Source organism: Aphis gossypii, chromosome 2 (assembly GCF_020184175.1).
Source record: "Aphis gossypii isolate Hap1 chromosome 2, ASM2018417v2, whole genome shotgun sequence".
NCBI classification, from domain to species: Eukaryota; Metazoa; Arthropoda; class Insecta; order Hemiptera; family Aphididae; genus Aphis; species Aphis gossypii.
The window spans coordinates 80,811,361-80,833,523 of NC_065531.1; the positions used below are offsets into that span (position 1 = coordinate 80,811,361).

General features: G+C 29.6%; 1 protein-coding gene across 3 annotated transcripts; it reads left to right on the top strand.

Annotated features, from left to right (window-relative positions):
* Nucleotides 1-507: 507 nt before the first annotated feature.
* LOC114123983 (ankyrin repeat domain-containing protein 12) lies at nucleotides 508-20,508 on the top strand. Of its 3 annotated transcripts, none has more exons than XM_027987136.2 (7): nucleotides 508-966; nucleotides 16,926-17,082; nucleotides 17,175-17,464; nucleotides 18,575-19,347; nucleotides 19,435-19,647; nucleotides 19,721-19,975; nucleotides 20,049-20,508. In XM_027987136.2, the coding sequence occupies exons 1-7, from the start codon at nucleotides 930-932 to the stop codon at nucleotides 20,226-20,228; spliced, it is 1,905 nt and encodes a 634-aa protein (XP_027842937.2). In that variant the 5' UTR covers nucleotides 508-929; the 3' UTR covers nucleotides 20,229-20,508. The 3 variants fall into 3 exon arrangements, with proteins under 3 accessions (XP_027842937.2, XP_027842938.2, XP_027842936.2); XM_027987137.2 differs by lacking the exon at nucleotides 508-966 and adding an exon at nucleotides 13,336-13,650; XM_027987135.2 differs by lacking the exon at nucleotides 508-966 and adding an exon at nucleotides 14,379-14,864.
* The last annotated feature ends 1,655 nt before the right edge of the window (nucleotides 20,509-22,163 follow it).

The following is a 22,163-nucleotide window of genomic DNA, read 5'->3' on the forward strand; positions in this document are numbered from 1 at the left end:
GAGTTTTGGACCTGTTGTGTTCTAGACGGCCGCCTTAGCCGGTAACATGACGTAGATGTAGTATACATATATTATTATCACGTTTATTGCTTTGGAAGACGAGACGTTCAAAGGGGTGGTGGCGATCGGGGGCGACAATGTTTAGGAGATCCCCAAGGTCGGTGGCGCAACGGACGGGGAGAGGAGATCGTCCCCGCCGCCGTACCTCACGAAACGTCTGCGGCGGCGGCGGCGGCGCACGGACGTTGCCGATTCGTGCGACCGGTAGGGATCACAGCCGTCGGAGGGGAATCGGGCGGGACGAGGGGAAACGGCGGCCGGGCGATCCCGCGGCGGGGCGGAGGGGCGGCCGGATCGTCGGATGACGCGGCGCTCGCGCCGTAGGCCGCGCCTCCCCGACCGCGCGCCGGTGCGACGTTGTTATCGCGGCGGCCGCCGACCCGCCTCCCCCGGCCCGCACTACGGCCGGTCGGCGCGCAGGCCGCCAACCGCGAGCGCCGCACCGCCCGGTGCCGTTGGTCGTTGGCCGCGCGGTTGCCGCTTGTTGTCGCCCGCCGTCGTGCCGCAGCGCTCGCGCACCCGGCAGACACCGCCGCCGCCGCCGCCGAACGCCGACGATAACGACGTATACGCATCGCGCCGCGTACATAACGACGAAGCCGTCGTCCGAAACGGTCCGGGTGGCGCTTTCGCTTCGCCACTGTAGTGTGTCGCCGCCGCCGCCGCCGGCTCACCGCCCCGCGCCGCCGTCGTTCGTTACTCTTTTTTTTTTTTTTTTATTATTACTATTACTATTATTATTATTATTATTATTATTTCGTCCGCCACCGCGCCCCACCAACCTACTCGCCGCCGTCGTCGCTCGCTGCGACGTTGCGTTGTTTCGCCGCGCCATGACCGTGCTGTGAACCGACGAGGAAACCGGCAACATGAGCGCGTACAAAAAACGTTACAAGACCACCGCAAGTACGTGTCGGCAAAGTCCTATAAACCGTTTTTTATTATTATTATTATTATTATTACTATGATTATTACTACTACTACTACTATTATTATTATATTACTGTTATTGTTTAATGTCTAATGCTATCGTATTTTATTTTTCTAAAACATTTTGGCTGCTATCTACCGATTTTTTCTTTAATTTTTAATTTTTTTTTTGTAAATTTACCGTTTGTCGACTTTTTTCCGTCCCGCGTACCTCCTCCGGTGACGTGCACCAAATCTCTTTACCGGTCCGGTTACGGTCGGGACGACTTTCTTCGACGACGCATACGTTATTATCGTTTATTATTATTATTGTTGGTCCCCGTAATATTATTATCTATACCTCCCCTGTAGTTGTAGGCGTATTCCTCGTCGCCGGCCGTACCGGCGATCACGTGTTTTCCATCTGTTTTTTCGGCAAAAACTGACTTTGTTCGCTTTATTGTAATATAATGTCGAATTCTCTCCGGTCATCACTGCGTTGTAAAATGTTTAGTAAAATGTTTGTTCTTTGTATCGTTTTGACATTGAATCGCTACAATATTTGGTACCATATCCGAATTTCTTCGAACCGGGGGTATCGTCGTCCCGAAACCAACTAGGTAGTTTTTAGAAACCATTTTTTTAATAAATTGATTTCGAAAAAAGGGCTTTCGTTTCGGCTGAATTGCGATTTGCTTTGTTATGTTATGTACGTAAAAACAAATTTAAACGGTATCAAAACAACAATATTGTTTCAAATAGTTAGACAAATAATATACAGAAAAAAATTGTTGTATGTCTGCGAGTAATGAATAAATTCATTTTCTTTACTCTTGACGTCTTAATTTTGTATTTTATAAAATCATTCAATCGATGGTTGTACCATTTTTTTGGATTTCTTTATGTAAAGGGCTGGTTAGAGGATTCAATTTTTTGAAACTGAACTAATACCATCCTTAGATTTATACAGATGAATACAATAAACATATTTTGAGCTGAAATTCATAAAAATTGTTCATTGTTGATTTGAAAATAATTTTACATTGCTTCTGAATAATTATTTTAACCTTGAGTAATGAAGTATTTGTACCATGAAACCATTATATTTGTGCAGCATAACAGTAAATATAATATAGTGTACATCATTCGATGTTTGTATTGATACTATTAATACTCATAGTTTCTAAGCACTAAATATGTACAAAATAGTGTGTGAACTGAACTACAAATAACTATCCTTGTGGATTTGTCGATAGTATAAGACGTAAAATATCAGAAAATTTTATTAGTGATCAGATGATATATAAATAGTAAACAATTTAAATTATAAAGCATTAGGTACATATTAAAAAATATTATCACCACACATTAAAAGTAGAATTTAGTTTTTTTTTTATATTTATATTAATAAACTAATTAGCCATGTACAATAAATATTATTTAATATTTTTAATGCTGAGCGGAGTGAAAGAAAAGTAATATTAAATGATTTTCGTATGGTATGGTTTTCTATTTTTTTAGAGAAAATTAGAAAATCTAAACAGCCTTATGTAATCTTTTAAGTGGAAATCTAGTAGACTTAAGGTATATGGATTGTGGAACCATATAATTTGCTTGACAATAGTTTTTCTGTATTTTTTTGAAAAATGTTGAAAAATAATAAATCATAGTAAAGAAAATTAAACATTATATGTGCGTTTAGCTAGATAATGGTAATTTTTAGGAAATCAGAGTGGTATAGTCGTTTTTATATGTAATGATTAAATGATTTATAAGTAATTCTCATAATATTATTATATATTTTATACTATGGTCTATAACTATAGCCTTTAGCTATCATAATTTAAAAAAAATATATTAGACATTATTATCAAGTAACTATATACCAAATACGTATAATAATAATTCCATGTATTTTATATTCTTATGTTTGAAATCTTGAAGTATTTAATTAGGTATTTAAACTTCGATTTTTCCTTGGAATTTAATGCAATTAATCTGTTGAAATTATATATAAATTACTTTAATCGTTTTATAATGGAGAATAATTTGCGGTTTTTAAACGATTTATAATATTATTATAATATGTAGATTTTGTTGAAAACTTAAAAACAAATGAGAAGTGAATAATATATTTTTTATATTTATTTAACTTAGGAATTCTTAGAAATTAGTAATTAAAAAAATAGGTACCTACTAATTAAATGCGAAAGCATAAATATTAAAATTAAAAACACTATAATTAGACTATTGGGTACTGCTATGAATAACAGAAAGTTTCGAGAAAAATAAAAAATAAAAATAGATTTCTTTGTAAAATGTCGTAATTATAATTTGGATAACTGCTCTAATTTCGTCATAAGCTGACGGCTGCAGCCGTAAAAATAAATACTAATAAATATCTAATGATTTTTTAAAAATATAATTGACCGTAATTTTATGAAGTACATTTTATTTTTTTTAAGTCCAAGTTTACTCTAGTAAACTAAATTTTATAGGTAGGTACTTTAGAATAATAGATTACTTTTAAAATACATTGATTAATTGAATCTAAAAAGAAATCCTTGATTTAAACTGTAATCGCATTAAAATCGAATTCAATAACCTCTGATAAATTAAGTAGATATTTAAAATTAAATTTTTCCATACTAATTACGTAATAATTGTAATTTTATACAGATTCCCTTAATACTTAGTTCTTAAATTAACTTAAGTCACTAATTGAAAACCTAATACCTAAAGTAAAATATTCAATAATAATACTATACTATACCTAACTTAATACAATTTACAATTTTTTTTGTTTTAAATTATAATAAGTTAACCACGCATTACAAAATATTTAATGAGTGCTATAATATACTATGTTATATAAGTATATAACTGAGAAATGTATAAACCAATTAAATATAATTTTTGTGCCGATAGATAAAACAAAAATAATCGATAACTAAAATATTAAAATAGTTATAATACCTATGGTAGTAACAAGTTCAATCTTATTTTATCACAATCGTTTAAATTACGTAATTCAAATAAGATCCTTATCGAATTAAAAATAATACGGTTCTACCAATAGCAAATATAGACGAAATATACTAAAATAAATGCATTCAATATTCTAAAAATATATTATATCAATGAATGAATGAACACAATAAAATAATCAATACAATAAATAATTAAACTACTTTTTTTCAACTTTTAAATATTCGTAATATTTCTCAGTATATACGTATTATAATTTAAAATCGTAATTAAATAATTAGGCAATCATATTTTGTAAAAGTATGAGCAAAATATGGTAGATGTATTTGTATTATCCATTATAAATTTTCAGTAATAGATACGTCATAACTCATAATATTAGCAAATTGTTTTTATGTATAAAGTTTATCTAAATTATCATTTATCAGTTCAATACATCAAACACAAGTGTTTCTTCTAAATCTCATTTGTTTTTCGTTAATGAAATATCTAGAAAAATATTATTCATTTTTAAACTACAACTAATTAAAATTGTAGAGTAATTCCATTTTTCTTTGCTAATTTTATTAGTTTGTTAATTAATTCATTTTAATATACCTACAGGTACAATAGGTAAATAATATATTACATATACTTTTTTTACACATAATTTTAGGTATTAACATTGTTACATTTTTAACATGATAAACTTAGAATATTATATATTACATAGGAACCAATTTAGTTAGAAGTATAGACGTTATAAATATTATTTATTTTTACGTTTTTCACTTTCGATGATGTCATTCAACTTTGACACAGTATCTTTAAGTTATTTATGTAATTTTCAAAATAACTAGGACAAGTCCTCATTACACTATTGCAGCATGCCTGCTAAACTAAGCCCTGTGTACAAAATATGTATTGAACGCTATCCCGAATATGTCTTACTATAATACTAATATCACTAAGATTTTATCGGCGTCTGGCGATATAAATTCAAAACTATCAATCTTTTTAAACAACCCTCCACATGTGTTAAAATAATTTCCTCCGTTTAATATGTTATTTTACCCCGTGATCGACCTGGAGTTTTTTTTAACCGATTAATGGATAATATTTCGATCAAAATTATCTAAGTGAAGTAGTCCCCAACTATTTTTATATTTTATTAAGAAATTCTACTGGAAAAACAATTTATTACTACAAATTTTAGGGATTTTTTTATTGAATATTTTTGGGGCAACCTAATTTGCTGGTAGTAATCTCATCACTACAATTTTACACACATTTTAAAACAGTGTTGTAAAAAAATATATACCATTTGCGGATTGTAGTTGTTTACCTAACTAGTAAATACATTTCTAAGCATGTTGTTGACTCTTCTTTTGATGTGTTGCAAACGTTTCATATAAATCCAAAGATCGAAGGTCATACTCTTATTATTTCATTCAAATAGTTAATTTAGTTCATTTTTTTTTTTTTAGTAAATTATCTTACCCGCGTTCAGTACAGAATATTAAATAATTTGTTACTTTTGACAATAGACGTTTTCGTATAATTTAAACAAATTCTATAATTAGCTATTCAATTATGATATTATACTTAATAATTGTTGTAACGTACTAACGTTTCTTAATTTATTTTGGATTAGTCATCTTTTAAAATATATATATCGACAAATAAAAGATAAAAGTAATTTCTTTTAAAACGATAATAATATTATCACTAATCAGTAATCACTATATTATTTTGTTAATTATAGATAACTTTAAATTCTAGAACTAATAAAAACAAAATTGTATAAAAAGATGACTACATAATATACATTTATACAGATATATTATAATAAATACGAGTAATTATGTATATGTATTTAAACCTTATTTTTTAACTTATTACCGGATACTAAGTACACGTGTTAACAATAAATATATTTTAAACATCGACATTTCAAAATGAATATTATATTACTACATGGTAATAACAATGATCATAAACGATAAATTTCAAGATGCCATCCGGTATCCAATAAAATATTTTAAACATAAATTGAGTTGAAAAGAATATTTAAGCACATCAGCATATCTCTAATAATTATATCAAAAATTAAATACTTATTTTCTAAAAAGTTAAAATTTGTTTGTTATTTTTTTGTTTTATAGCTTGTGCCAAAGGCTATTATTTTTATTATTTATTTTTACAATATAAATACATTATATAACCGATAACCAATCACAAAAAACATAATATAAAATAGACAATAACTAGGTATGACAACGGCACAGTGTACATATAAAACGATGTAATGCGATGTAAGTGTTTAACATGATTAACCAAATAATGCTCAATAATAATAATTTGTATCACGTTTTAATTTGTTAATTAAAAAAAAAAAAAAAAGATGAATAATAGTTTACCTAATTACCAGTTTTAGCTAATTTACCTGTTTTTTGTGGTCTTAACGTAATAACTAATAACCGAATAGTTATTTTCAAATTAACAGTATATTATACTATATAAATTAATTAAGTATGCTTAAAATACGGTTATAATACACTGTAGTCATCAAAAAAACACAAGATTCATTATAATCGTGTCAAGTATATATGTTCAGATATTTAAGTAATACTAAAGAATATAGATAATAGATACTATATAATTAATAACTACGTTAACTGCAAGATTTGTTTTTTACATGCGATTATTGACGATTTTAATCTGTATAACGAATTTAATCACACAGGCACATAGTGTTTAATTTTAACTGTATTATAAATTATAATAATATGAATTGGTACATCGTAAAATTGCATATTTTAGATAATATATTCATCCTTAAGATACATTTTACACGTATTTTATGATTATATAACATTTAATTTAACCTTGATAATTTTATATTTTTATTCAAAGTTTAAATTTAAAATTTACTGAACATTTTGACAAAATTTTTTGCCATCTAATTTAATTAGTGTTGTCACTGTTAGAACAGCAAATCTATGCTATAGTTATTAATATCCCATCTAGGTTAATTATTAAAAATTGATAATTTTTCATTTAAAAATATTTGTATACTTATTAGTTATTCTTACACTTCAAAGTTAGAACATAGTACACACTATAAAAAAATTCACATTGCAGCTCTCTGTATACTATGTAGGAAGTAGTTCACATGATTTATTGTATGTGTGTATCCACCTATACTGTTTTAATATATATTAGATTATAATATTATTCATTCCTTTCGACTTATTTGTACTTCATACCCAACTATCTAATAGTATACAGGTAACCCATTATGAACCTACAAAATTCAAGTACTTAATAGTCACTTTTAGTCAGTCAAAATTATATTTTTGTAATAATGATTTATAATTAAAATAATTGTATTAGTAAGTTAAGTTAACTTAATTATTATTCAAATGCTGTCGATATTTTTTAACGTTTTATCACTCATCAGACAACGACGAAATTAAAAAAATTCATATGATAACCTCATTACTTAACAAAACAAATGAAAAGATAACGAAGATAAAAAGTATAAACAAAATATTAAGACGTCAGATAAATATTTTTTTTATCAACTTATGCGAAGGCATTAAACTCATTTACTCATTTATATTTATTATTGATTAATTGCATTTGTTTTTATATCTTTCATGGCAAAATAGTATATCTTCATGTTTATTATGATTATTTATATAATGTGATCATGGTCGTATTTAGGGAAGGATGCAACTAGAGGCTATTTCCCGGGTAGCTAATTTTTTTTTAATTTTAATTATTTTGTTTATATTTTCATAACTTTGTTGATTCATTTCTTACGATTAATACTATAATTTTAATTTTATAATAAACATATATCATATTATTAAACATCGATTTTTTTTTTGTTTTGTTGCCTTGGACAGAAAATTCCCAAATACGGTCCTTTAATACTTATTTACTTTTTACCAAAATTGTATCAATTTTGGTATTCTCAAATCTTGTGTGAACGATAACCTTAAATATTTATATTATATGATTTTTACTCAAATGATACGTTTTAAATACTCTATATCGAAAGCAAAATAAAATAAAATATATTATATTATCCTTGAAACGCTTATTAAATTAATAATTATTAAGTGTAGTAAATTGTTTTTATTCATGAAATTTCGAACATTTTAAAAATGTTTTTTATTGGACTAAGATTTATATAGACTTATAGGACTTGACATATATTATAGTATTATACCTACTTATTATATGGGTTAGACTATCAATTGAATCACGTATTTGAATGCCTACATTCTTCATTATCTACATTATCTACGTTTTATATAAATGTACAACATACCAAATTTACGTTCAGCAGAATCCATTTAGTGTTAGGTTTAAAATTTCAGTAAATTGACTTATCAAATCTGAAGGTTGTCATATTAAGTGTTCTCTCGTTGGGTTTTTCATTATTTTAGTTATTAGAGTTATAAGTAAATGAAATATTAAAATTTAAAATGCTTAACTATCGAGAGATCACACATAATATAGGTACTTACTTCCAAAGTTGATTTAGTGTAATATTAAAACTAACTACATTAGTTTCTAACTCAATCAAATTCATTGTAGTCGCCTTTTCACTCCTCATGATATCTTACTATACCGTAATATTATATTATACTATTTAAGTTATAACATTTAAATAATCTGTAGAATGTACATTGTTATTTTTATATTTTATCTTTTTGTAATTTAATCTTGACAACTTTTGACGCCGTAGGTTTATCAACATAATAAACTAACAATAAAAGTTTTGCTGAATATAAATTTTCAATGCTATATAAGTTTTAAGATGAGTATAATAAGTCAATACATGCAATTATGCAAACATCGAGTTCTATCATTAAATGACTATATCGTGTTAACGATACAATTACTGTAGTAACCCTATAACTGGCGTACTAATATAATATACATCATATACAAACGTAGAAACCGTGTAGAAGCTTAAAAAGTATGTTGATTAATGTTTAACATAATATATTTACTTATATTTTTGTATTATAAATTATAATATAATACCAATTACCATTATATTATCATGGCAGTACAACGATGGGACCAATTACAGCCCAACCATTTTATACCCCTTGTGCCGTGGCTAAATTTGTTTACTCAACTGATCTAATAAACTTTCTAAGAACACTTCATTAAAAGGTTTATAACCCAACTGACACAATTGACAAAGTTAGTTGTATTTCAGTTTATTCGAATTTATACTATACGTTTATAAATTATAATACACATTACACACTACATTTTCACCATGTTCATGCGTCTGCCAACTTCCGTTGTCATAGTTACCTCTCACCTACCTGCCAAAATGCCATTATGGATTTTATAAAAATATTATTTGACTATATATTTTGACATAGGTTCCTTCAGTATAACCATCATAAATATATTGATTGTTTGAAATTTATTAAACCTACCATTTTATTATTTTTATTCTTTTTTATTCTATACGTATATTTTTTTAAATAGCACTGATGGCTTAATATATAATAATTATACACAGTTGTGTTTTGACTGTGCGATCCGATTTAGAGTTGTAAATTTGAATATTATAACATATTAAATTTTAGAAACTTAACATACATTTGTGATTATGTTTCATTTTAAACTCGTGTATTATATGTATGCATATTGGGTATAAAATATATCATTATTTACTATGTATATGTTTATCATTATATAGTGTGCTTTTGGAGCTGTGAGCAAAGCTGTTCAAAATACATGTATCCATTCATTGAGTTTTTTTTTACACCGAAAATTAGTACATTAATTGTTAACAATTTAACAATGCGATATATTATCATAGGTTTACAAAATTAAAGACTGGTATTTTTTAAAAAGCCGTAGTTTACCTATGTACTTAAATCAATTTAAATATATTTGTCTTTTTCTTATCATCTAGTTTCAATGTCTAATAAATGTAGGTTTTTAATTATGTTTTTGATAGCTGTTTACTGCAGTGGTGTGTTTAAGGTTTATCGTGGTTTTGGTCTCTCAAGCCGCATTTACAACTCGTCGTGTTGAGTTGAGTTGAATATTATATTATTTAGTTGTATAGCCTGTAGGTATACCTACATTATATAACGTGTTTTTAGCTTCTACGTATATTCAATATACGGAATATTACCAAATGCTAATGGTAATTTTCAATTTTCAGTCTTCCACATGAAGTTATAAATTTCTATTGATCCTCTTTCCAAACCTTGGATTCATTTAAATTTGTTTAAAATAGTTCATGAATAAACAAAAATGTATAGGTACCATTACTATTATTTTTTATATTTTAAAATAGAAAAAATAATTATACTATGCACATGTTGAGTCATATATTTGTGCACAAACATTGCAAAGAGAAATTCGTTTTGTAGAAAATTTGCATGAATGTTGAATCATTGGAAATTTGCGATTTTTTTTATGAAATTTAAAGTTTTCTAATTCACGACTATACGTGTTGTTTAAATTTTAAGATACACATTGGAAATTGAATAATTATATTTAATTTTATTGGCATTCAAACAATTATATTATTGTAATTTATATTTTATAATTATTCATTGTGTATTATGAATTATGTTTAAGATATACGTATATCACCTATATTTTTAATATGCTAATGATATCGTAATTATGTTTTGTTTTCATCATATAATATTAGAATTTGACTACAATAATTATTTTTGTATTTATAATAAAAGACTAAGATAAATTTTAGTTTTCATATAAATTTAAATGGTACATAATGCAATAATATATCATTATTACATTACTTACGCAGTTTAACAGTTACACAGTATAAGACTTATTATACCTATATATATTAAAATATAAGTTATTATTTTGAATTTCATTTTTCAAAAATTTAAGCATTATAATAGAGTCTGAACCGAGCGATTAATGTATTTATAACCTATTGATTATACAACGATGTGTTTTTTTTTTGTATCTACATACGAGATAAATTAATCTATAAAACGCTTGATTTCCACTTTAGAGAGTAATTTTGCAGGATAAACAAGTTGAATCTAGTTTATACTTTAAACAATTGATAATTCTCAGATATTTCTAGGCTCGCGAGACGCAGTTTGGCCATCCCTGTTATATTAATTAATAATCGTTTCACCATTAACATTTTATCGATTTTAGCGAGTATTGCACCTGTGCATTCATCGCTTTCCAATCCCCCTAGATTTTGTCACAAAAAATTGTATATAACAGGTACATTATACTAATAAAAAACTGAAAATAAATATTTCAATTGTTATATAATTCATATTTGCAATTTTTTTTATTTTTATTTTTAATTGCCCAAGAAACACTGTTCACTAAAATAAAAATGTATATTTTATATTGTGGTTATTAATTTATAAGTCAATATCAACTTACCAAAAAACGATAGTGTAAATATAAATTTACGTAATGGCTAAACATTTCAATAGCCTACGATAATAATTTTTTAAATTGCAACAAAATTACAAATATCTTTATTTTTAGTTAAAACATCCATTTTTGTGATAACTTTGAACTTCAAAATTCAAGTACTATAATAGCTTTAATATATTTTCTGTATTTTTAAATTACTATACGAATAACTTATGACGTATCTTGTATTACATTTCAAACTTTTTGAACTGAGAAAATTTTTTTATCAACATTTCTAGAAGAAAAATGTTATACAATTTCAAATACTTCTGATAAAAAAATAATATTATTATCATTAGCCAATATACATTCAAAATTTCGTTTAAATTTTAAAAACTTAAAATCTAAAATTAAATTGATCAAATCTTATGGTTTAATGGATTTTCATTTTTATAAAAATTGAAAAATTTCATAATTGTATAATAATAGGTACATATATATTTCGCACTCGTTATGACTTATGATCACGATATCTAGATAGGTACTAGTAGATATGATGAACTAGATTATGTATCTATCATTTGTAATTAGTTGTGAATTGTTAAAGTATGTTCTAATGACTACTGTCTAATAATGAATTTGTTAATGTTATTATTATGAAAAAGATAACACTAAAAAATTATCATAAAAGTGTAAATTAAAAATAATTTGCACTTTTTTTACACATTTTCAATATAATATTTTTAATAATTTTACCTATGTAATGGTACCTATGTATAACATTTATTTTAAACATTTTTAAAATAATAAATTGAAGTAGAAAAAATAATTATGTTTCGGGCTGGTTTATTATATGGTATTTTATCTTATTTTAATAACATCATTGTTGACCAAAATTCAAATTTATTGTATAGATTTGTATTAATTGTATAACGTTACTACCTGTATAGACAATGTCTATTAGACATTCTAATAAGGATTCTGAATTACGTTTTTAAGGAAGTTCAAGTTGAAAGTTCATAGTTTATGAATATAGCAATAATTAAAAATAAAAGTGTAAATATATAGACTGACTATTATACATTATCTGATTATCATAATTCATAACAAAGAATAACGAAAAGCCGGATATCGGGAAATGATGACGAAGATCAAACCACCAGGTTTGATGTATAATAAAATAACGACGGTGTAATTGCAGTTATTAATTATTAGGTATATTATGCATTTAAACGTGACAATAAATCATCTCATTCGAATAAAACGATTGATTTTGTCCGTGCTTTTTCATTTTATTGCGTTCACGTGAAAAAATATTAATCATTGACATACATCGGAGAAAATTAAAAAATCATTTGAAAACACAATTTACAATTCTTCAGATATACAAAAACGTCTTTGCAGCTATAGCTATAGTGTGCGCGATGAAATCTCCGCGGGACGACTAAACCCTTTCACACAAAATAGTACCTATATGCTATCATAGCTAATATTTAAGACTTCCCCAAAACCCACCCGCTGGGCAACACTCGTCCCGAATGAAAGCCGATGCGGTTTCGTCGATACGTATCCAATGAAGGTTCTTTTCGAGGAACACCCTATACTTGCAAGGAGTCCCTGTTATGTACTACTTATAAGTCATCATTGCGTTGGGGTGTAATGGGTGGAAAGCATTAAATGCTGGTCCGTAAACGTCGCCACCCACTCGAAAAACCGGAGAAACGCCTTAGGCCGGACAGCTGCTGCCGATGCGCTCGCGTCACTATAAATTTAGCAGCTATACCTATACCCACGATTCTATACCACGATACTTCGTTCGGTATATGGTTACTCGCGTGTCGATGATGTAGGATATGACGGTGAACGTCGTCGAGTGGTTCGTACAGGTATATAATAATATATGGTTGTAGACGTTGCCGCCGCAGCCGCCGACCTTGAACGCCGTCGCCGAACTCGACACGGTGTACGATCGGCGGCTGTGCAGCGCAAGCGGACCACGAGGAGACGCGCTCGCCAGTCGCCAGTGTCGGCGAACGCGTCCGGGTACAACCATCAGCCTATTGCTACAACGATCGTGTGCGTCGTCCAGGTCCGCGAGTCGTCGTCGCCGTCGTCGTGTCGTTTTCGCCTCAACGCCGTGTGTTACTCTGAAACGCCGTCCGGAAGGCCGGTTCGCAAATCTTGTCGTTTTTGCGAATTTTCAACCTCTCGAAATCCAGCGTCGGGGCTTTACCCGCCGCCGACGCGACACAATGAGCAGCAGCGGGTCGCGTCCGTGTCGCCGCCGCCGCGGCTGAGGTCAGAGCTCGATTTTTCTCTTATTTTATGTACAATATAATATAACAACGACAATGGGACGTACCCGATTACAACAATAATATTCCGACGTTATGCCTGCCGATGCTTTTGTTTCCCCCCCCTCCTCATCCCCCGGGCCCTCATCGGTCGACGCATTTTTTCCTTTCATACGGGTGAAGGTGTGCGCGCGTTTTGGAAACGGTCTCAAAACGAATCCACATACACAAACACGCGCTGGCACACAAAAGAGCTGATGTTTACGCCGCGCGCGTTGTGCGAGTACGCCGGCGGGCGGTGGAGGTTGCATGTGGTACTCGGCGGTTTCAACCCGGGGGGTGGGGGCAGAATATTTCGATTTGTCAAAGCGACGTTGTCACGTTTCCCAACCGCCTTTTGTGCAGCTCGTGTAATGGTCGAGTGCCGTATACACCGTGATCGTATAAATCCGTTTATGTGATAACATTTTTCTCGTGGTCTTGTTGTTATAGTCTTAATTTTTCCTCTCTTCCCCCCCGTCGTTCCATACTCGACGTCGTCGAAACCGCTAATTTATTTACATTTTTTTTTGTTTTTTTTGCAACAATCGGCCGCCCGTCGTAGTCTGCACTGTGAATTGTGATGAGTTACGAATAATAATTATTATTATACGAGTATATTAATTATCGTATAGTTTTTGATAATAATAATATGTAGGTACTCGTTGAGACGGGAAAAAAACTGCGCGCTGCTACAGCTCGGGTCATCCCGAAAATTTGGGCTGATCGTCGCTGACACTACGAACACTCCGTGTGTCTGATACACTGCATCATCATTCGTCACATTTAAAACGTCATAGTGTTATTATGTAACATACCATTTTAAAACCCCGTCCAACACTTAATAATATCACAATAATATAACCGATCGTCGGTTCCGTACCCCCTGCCGGTAGCATCGTACGTGTCTTCTGCCGACGGTCGACAATTTTGTGTCCCTTATTTTTGCCCCGATGGACCGTGTCTTGTCGGCCCAGAAATCGATTCCGTTCAGTGATTTATCAGCACGTTTCGCCTCCTAGACGACGGTCATCATGAACTCTGTGAATCCGGCGAAGCGCAGCGCGAGACTTGCGGGAAAACGGCGGCCGGCTGTAAGCGTTGCATTAGGAGGAGGAGGAGGAGGTTATACGAGTACGACGGATTGCGGAGAAAACCGCTGGTTAAAAAACGAACGGGGTTAGCGCGCAGTTATTTTTTTCTTGTCCTTCATTAATAGTAATTCAATGATATTGTAAAGTGTTGGTAGAGTTCTGGGTATCTGAAAATTTTCAGTTCCGAAAATTTACAATTAACCGTTATCTGTTCCTACTGATTCCAACTACCTACTAGAAAAAACTACAAAATATGCGAAACGAATGTCATTGTGTTCATTTCGACATAGTGTGGACACCCAAGTCGATTCTGATTAGAGTGTGTGCATGGTACATATTAAATAATATTATAATATTGTTTGAAAACACGAAACTTGCCCACTGTTGTTAGTACCCCTACTTATTAGTCATCAGTATATTATCATGATCGTGTAAATATCACCTACGTTAGATGTATAGAGGATTTGGTTTCTAGGGTATTTATATTACGAAGCATTATTAATAATATAATAAGCAATAGGATGTGTTTAGAATTATAGAATTATTTCAATTATTAAATTTTTTTTTTTAATATTATTCAAGCGAATAAAATTAATTTTACGAACTTAACTGTTAAACTTGTTAACTTCTCTGTGCGTTGCAATGGTTGCAACTTTTTCTTGAAAATTATAAATTTTCACTTATTTTTTGTCTTGCGTGTACCTAAACAATTTAACACTTTTTTCATTTAATAGGTGTTTCAACACTTGTTTTTATACCATTCGTTTAGTTAGGAACACACCGATGTCAGGATCTAATTACCTACAATCATTTAACATATTTTACAATGTAGTGTAATTACTAATAACATAATTTCACAAATATGCGAGTAGTTATTAAATTATTAGATATTATTCGTATTATTAATCACGGGGTTAAACAAAAGAATGTCGTTATTTAGTTACTTGCCTTACTGGCTTATCAATTATTGATTGATGAGAATATGAGATTAATGCGTATGAATATAATACATTCATTTAATCGTTTTTAACATTGATTCCGACAGTTTCTAATTTATATTATTTTATGATATGTATTAAACACATATTTAGTTTCCATCGTATTTTATGTTATAATAAATAATAATATAAAAATAATCATATATTATATTATATAGGTACCAAGATTTTTGTCACATACTTTCTTAAAAAAAAAAACAATGCAATGCACTCTGATTGTGATTTTTGTTTAGTTCGTAGCTCGTATTGTTTTGTTTATAATAATGTATCGGACACAAGTTTTCTAGTTGACCTACTTCGTAGGTACTAAGTAGGTAGATAGCAACTCAATTCTACCTTTATCTTTCTTTAATATTTGATGGTAATGATAATCATTTCTGCAATCGAGATTTATAAATTGTGCGAGCAAACAAAGAGTAATATGAAAAAATGTGTTATAAATAATTCTAGTTGAGATTTGTAAAATATATTTTACTTATACACACAATTATAATTTGAGATAAAATAATTTACTTTTAAGTTCAATACAGGGTTTTATGATTTTTATTTTTATTTACGATTTTTTGACTATCTACCATTTTCTTATTAAAGTATAATAATAATATATAGTTGGTACGTTTTTATAATATTTTGAATGAAATAATTTTGTACATTTTTTCCACTTGATTTTATTCTCGATTTTATTATTATTATTAGTTTTAAATAATTTAATAATTAATAATTCCTAGAAAGATATGTCTTGGCAAATAATTTGAATACTTTTATCCAAACTTGCTACTGTCTACATAAATTAATAAATCGTTTTGTAATAAAATTATTATTTTTAAGTATTTGGTTGGTCTCAGTATATCATTAGTTTCTTATCACATTTGTATGCTTTTGTTTTATCAAATTGTTTGATTCAGTATTTTATCAGTTTCTTTGTAGAAAAGAATTAAAATATTGACTAGGTACTTAGGTTCCAAATAAAAATACTTTATGCCAAACCAATTAAATATTTTGATTTTTAATTTTTGGTGAATACTGAATTGTATATTATTTTATATACTGTGTATTGTAAATAATCATTAAAAAACTAATGGACAATTTTTCTAATTTTTTTATCTTCTGGTAATAATTATTTATTTAATTTTAATTTTTTATTTTAGATGCTGCGAACAGTGATAAACAACAACATGCATCACCTAGAGTAACATTAAGACTTACCAACACGGGTAATAATCAATTTAAGAGTTCGTCTGCTCGACAGGATGAGAAGAACAAGAAAATAGCTGAAGAACAGAACGCCAGCATGACGAATGATACGTAAGTATTGTACATAAAAAAATTATAAATTTTTTTTTTTGTCATACACAACACATTACAACATATTATATAATAAATCTTTTAACAAATAGAAAAACTGTTGAGACTGAAGAAAAACCAGAAACACCCAATCAGTCGATTTCTCAATCGACTGCAAATGTATCGACTAGTGCACCAGCAGAGAGTACATCAGCTAGTACTTCTAAAGAAAGTGAATCCAAAGATGGTGGCTCAGGTGAAGCAACAGATGCTGTAAATAGCTCATTAAACGAATCAACTACAAAGCCATTAAAAGAAGCAGATAACTTAAAACGGCCTCTAGTTGAAGAGGACGAAGAAGTTAAACCAAAAAAAAGGAAAGAAGATAGTCAAAATTCTAAAGGTGACTTACTTGTTTTAAATTTAATAAGTCACTTTTTATGTATATGATTGCTATCAATTGGTTTTAAAAATTGTACTTTAATATTCAACTTTTAATTTCTCAAAATTATCTAACAATATTTTATTACATTTCTTATAGAAATTAAAGCTTAAAAACTTTCTTTTTACTTAAAACTGAATATGATTATTGTTTGTATTAAATTACAAAATTGCTAAAAAATTATAGTAAGATCAGTTAATCATATACTTATATGCATAAATCTAAAATTTTATATGTCATAATAATTTATTTTAAATTAAATTAAATATAATTGTATGTATTTATATATGCCTACGCATCAAAAAATTTGTTTATTTGTATATCGAAATGGCTTTAAAAAATATAATGCATAATTACATTTTATTCAAAAATTGTATCAAATAAATTTTACAGTAGACAAATGTTGAACAAATTAAAAAAAAAAACAACTTAAAATTTTATTAAAATGCATTCTTGCATATTAAAAATGTAAGCTAAGTTAAACAATAATTAAAGGCATTTGGAGCTTTAGGCCGGGGCTACATATAGTGGTTGAACCACGACATTATGCGGTTGAACACGCACCGCAGTGAACTGCGTATGTGTGAACTTGTATCAGGCAGTTGCATTTGAAATCAAAAAATTTGAATTTGTTGAGCGGTTCAACTGCTATGTGTGGCCCTACCTTAGAAAAAATCAAATGTAAATCTGATCTTTAGTAACTAGTAATAATATATTTTCCATACTATAATATAATATTATACTTTAAGTATAATAATATAGTATTTTATACCAAAAAGTAATGAAGAAGTATAAAATTCCATGTTATATTAATTGATCTGTAAAATGTATTTAGAACTCTTAGGAGATATTTCAGATAGAAATATAGATATTTTTAATTATTTATAACATAGTATGATATATTATCATATTATTTGTATAATATGTGATTTATTTTGTTGTTTTTGTGTCAATTAAACTATTTAATTTAGAACTTAAAACTGAGAAGACGGTGATAATTTAATTTAACACAGACCTCTAATCTAATAGATGAAAAGTAATAAAAATATTAAATTTTTCATCTTTTTTTAGGTAAAAATGAGGCTTCTAGTCCTAAACCTGATAGTGATGAAGACAAATCTGGTGGTTCCGGACCTTCTAATGCTGACAGTCCTGGAGGTGGCCCTAAAGTACCCCCATTAAAAATTGTGATACCTACTACTGATGCTGATACGGGTACAAGAACAAATGGCAAGAATGGTAATCGATCACATCATCATACAGCATTACCGTATGTAGTACCATCTGAAGAGTCACCACCGGCATCTAATCAGCCTAACTCACCAAAGTCACCTCAAAAAGCAACTTCTGATACAATAGCCGTTGAAGAGCAAAAGTCTCCTCAAACCAGAGTATTACGGTCATCCAACAGATGCGGTAGTAACAGTAGTGGTGCTCCAAGTCGTGGTACTTCTCCAATTGTTATCGATGAACAGTTGGCTCAAACTACGTCACCAGCTGCTGTGACAGTAGATGCAGGATCAGGTAACCCTTCACCGTCTGCTACCCGTTCAGAACAGACTGAAAATGTATCGGCAATCGTTTCTGGAGATGACAAACAGGCAACTACTACTGCTGCAGCTACTGCAACTACAACATCTGAATCTACTGCTACTGCTGAACTGTCAGGCATGGAGTTACATCCTAGACGACGCAAATTAAAAGCTAGCCGTACTGAATCCGAAAATAGTGATACTTCATCTGCCGCCAATGTTACTACTGTAGAAACTAATCCGTCCGGCACAACCAGTGAACCTGCTCCAGTTACCAATTGCTATCAAATGTTTTTAAACATCAGAAAACAAGTAAATTTTTTTTAAATAATAATATATTATTCAATTGTTGTTTTTATTTTTATATGTTATTATTATACTATATTTATTTTGTTGTAGATTGATAAGAGACGTAAGAATTTGTTTCCTGTGCAACCAAAACCACCATCTGGGTTTAAAGACTATTTAATGAACAGATGCACGTATGTGTTGGCTGGTAATTCTAATAGTCGTGTAGTAAATACACAAACCCCATCACCTGCCAATTTGCACGAACAGTTGAAAAAATTGTTTGTTGAACAAGAAAAGGAGAGACAAAGACTTCGTGTACAGGTTTGTTTAGCTTAATAAAAATAATAATAATAATATTTGTATAAAAACTACCATAATTTTATGATTTGTTTAGCACATAGTAGAAAAAGAAAAATTGGTGTTGAGTGTTGAACAAGAGATACTCAGGGTTCATGGACGTGCAGCTCGTGCATTAGCTAATCAGCTTTTACCATTTTCTGTATGTACTATACTTAAGGACGATGAAGTATACAACATTATGACACCTGAGCAAGAAGAAGAGAAAGATAGACATGCAAGATCCCGTTACAATGGTCGTCTATTTTTATCATGGCTGCAAGATGTAGATGACAAATGGGAAAAAATTAAGGTAATCATTTCATTCATTTCATAAATTATAACTATTTATAAACAAATATTTAAATATTTTATGATCACTAAAGGAATCAATGTTACTGAGACATCACAATGAGGCAGAGAGTTTACACGCTGTACAAAAAATGGACTGGGGATGGAAGTTAAAAGAATTACAGTTATGTACCTATAGTTCAGAACCCAATATCGATGAAGAGCATGTACCTATGGTTCTAGTCAGCGATGATTTCGATCTCTTGCCCGCCTAGTTGTGTTATTCATTAACATATTGGTACAATGTCGACTGTCGAGTAACGTTTATTTATTCGACTAAGCTATAGTTGGAATTATTATTGTTATGAATAAATATTTTACTTGACAGCTTCCAGATGTTTGTAATTTGTATTCGTGCCATTTTATCGATAATATATGTTAATAACAATATTGTATGTTTGGCCAAGTATTGTTTGTTACATCTATCTTTTAATATAAATTTATAATTTCTTGACGATTACTATTATGGTGATAATAAATGTTTTCTTAAACCAATTGTTTACTTTTATTTTTTTTTTTTTTACACTAAATGATTGTTTTAACAATGAACATTAATTATTTTGAAAATTTTAGTGATGATTTTATATATATAATTTTTTTTTTTAGATGAAATATTACTTGATATCATTTATCTTGACAATTCATGGTTAGATTAGGACATGATGTTTGTGTTACTGAAATTCTCAAATCCCAATTGGTCACTCATCTAGGAACTATTGCTTTAAAAAAACTCTTGATTGGTTTATCAATATATTATTGCAATAATGAAATACTACAATACTGCATTTGCAATTAATTTATATTTATATGTATATTAACAACATAATTCTCATCAAAACAATTATCTTTTTTTCAAAAACAGGACAACACACTTTTTTGGGAGTTTAATATAGCCAATTTTAAATTTAAATAAAGACGCCTCATCTTATGTAACTTATCTAAAAAAATGTTCTTGCACAGAACATCAATATAGTACCCATAGTAGCCTTAATAATTTATACTATACATATTAGTATAGCAGAAATGTATACATATCTAACCATTTTTATTTTTTTAACTTAAAAACAGTTAAAATTATTCATTCATTTTATTTTTATTCTACGAGTTTGTAGTAAATCTACATTCAACTGTAAATAATATTATACTCATAAGTTTGTTCCATGTGAAACCGTTTTTTTTTTCATATAACCTTGTGATAACATAACAGCTATTTATCGTACTGACATGGACCACTTTTAAAACACTAAAATTAATACACCTAAGGTATAAAATGTATCTATATATATTACAAATGTATATTGTTTTTAATATTAAACTATTGAAAATTGCCTATATTAAACTCCTTAAATAGCGGATGTGTGATGTTCTCTTCACAGTTTACACATAAACGTCACTAGACCTATGCTATTAATAATTGCCTATACAAAACTCCTTAGAAATGATCATGCTGCAGTCCCCTTATAAAGTTACTAATGATCAATATGACCTATGCCCATATGATTACATCAGCTATGATGTGGCGAACACTGATTTTGAAGACTGGGTCTCAATCAATATCTTTGGTGATCGGATGCATAAGACAGTAGTAGATTAATGAGTTTGAGGTTATAAGCTTAATAACTAACAAAAATGTATTGCATTTATTTAATTTTACAATTTATATTCTATAAATACTACCTATTCTAACCATCGCTCTTGATATAAACAAATAATTAGTTATATTGTATGTTTTTAAGTTAAATTCTCCATAAACAACTAATTATACCAAATATAATATCTAGGTACAATTACTGAATGAAAGCGATTGAGTGGAGAAGAGTATTGCTACGTGCTCTGATACTTCATACATTAAATATAATACATATAGGTACCAAAACGTAAATCATAATAACTAAACGTTTTAATGAAGACTACCTTGTAAAATTCATGAACAAGTTGTAGTAACACCGGGACTAAAAGGGAAGGGTAAAACAAATTACATTAGTTCGGGGGTTAACACCTATACACGAATTTAATTTAATTTAATGGTTATATGTGAAAAGAGGATTATAGGTTTATGACCAAAAGCGACACGAGAGAAGCTTTTCTTGGAAATACTGGCTATACCAGTTATATATTATATTATATTTTTAAATGCATAGTTGTGTCAT

Bases quoted from the DNA above. Each gene is read 5' to 3' on its own strand.
- LOC114123983 (XM_027987135.2), top strand. From the start codon at position 14,720: ATGAACTCTGTGAATCCGGCGAAGCGCAGCGCGAGACTTGCGGGAAAA. The intron at 17,083-17,174 runs GTAAGTATTGTA...TTTAACAAATAG, and splicing joins GCCAGCATGACGAATGATAC to AAAAACTGTTGAGACTGAAG. The intron at 19,976-20,048 runs GTAATCATTTCA...TGATCACTAAAG, and splicing joins ACAAATGGGAAAAAATTAAG to GAATCAATGTTACTGAGACA.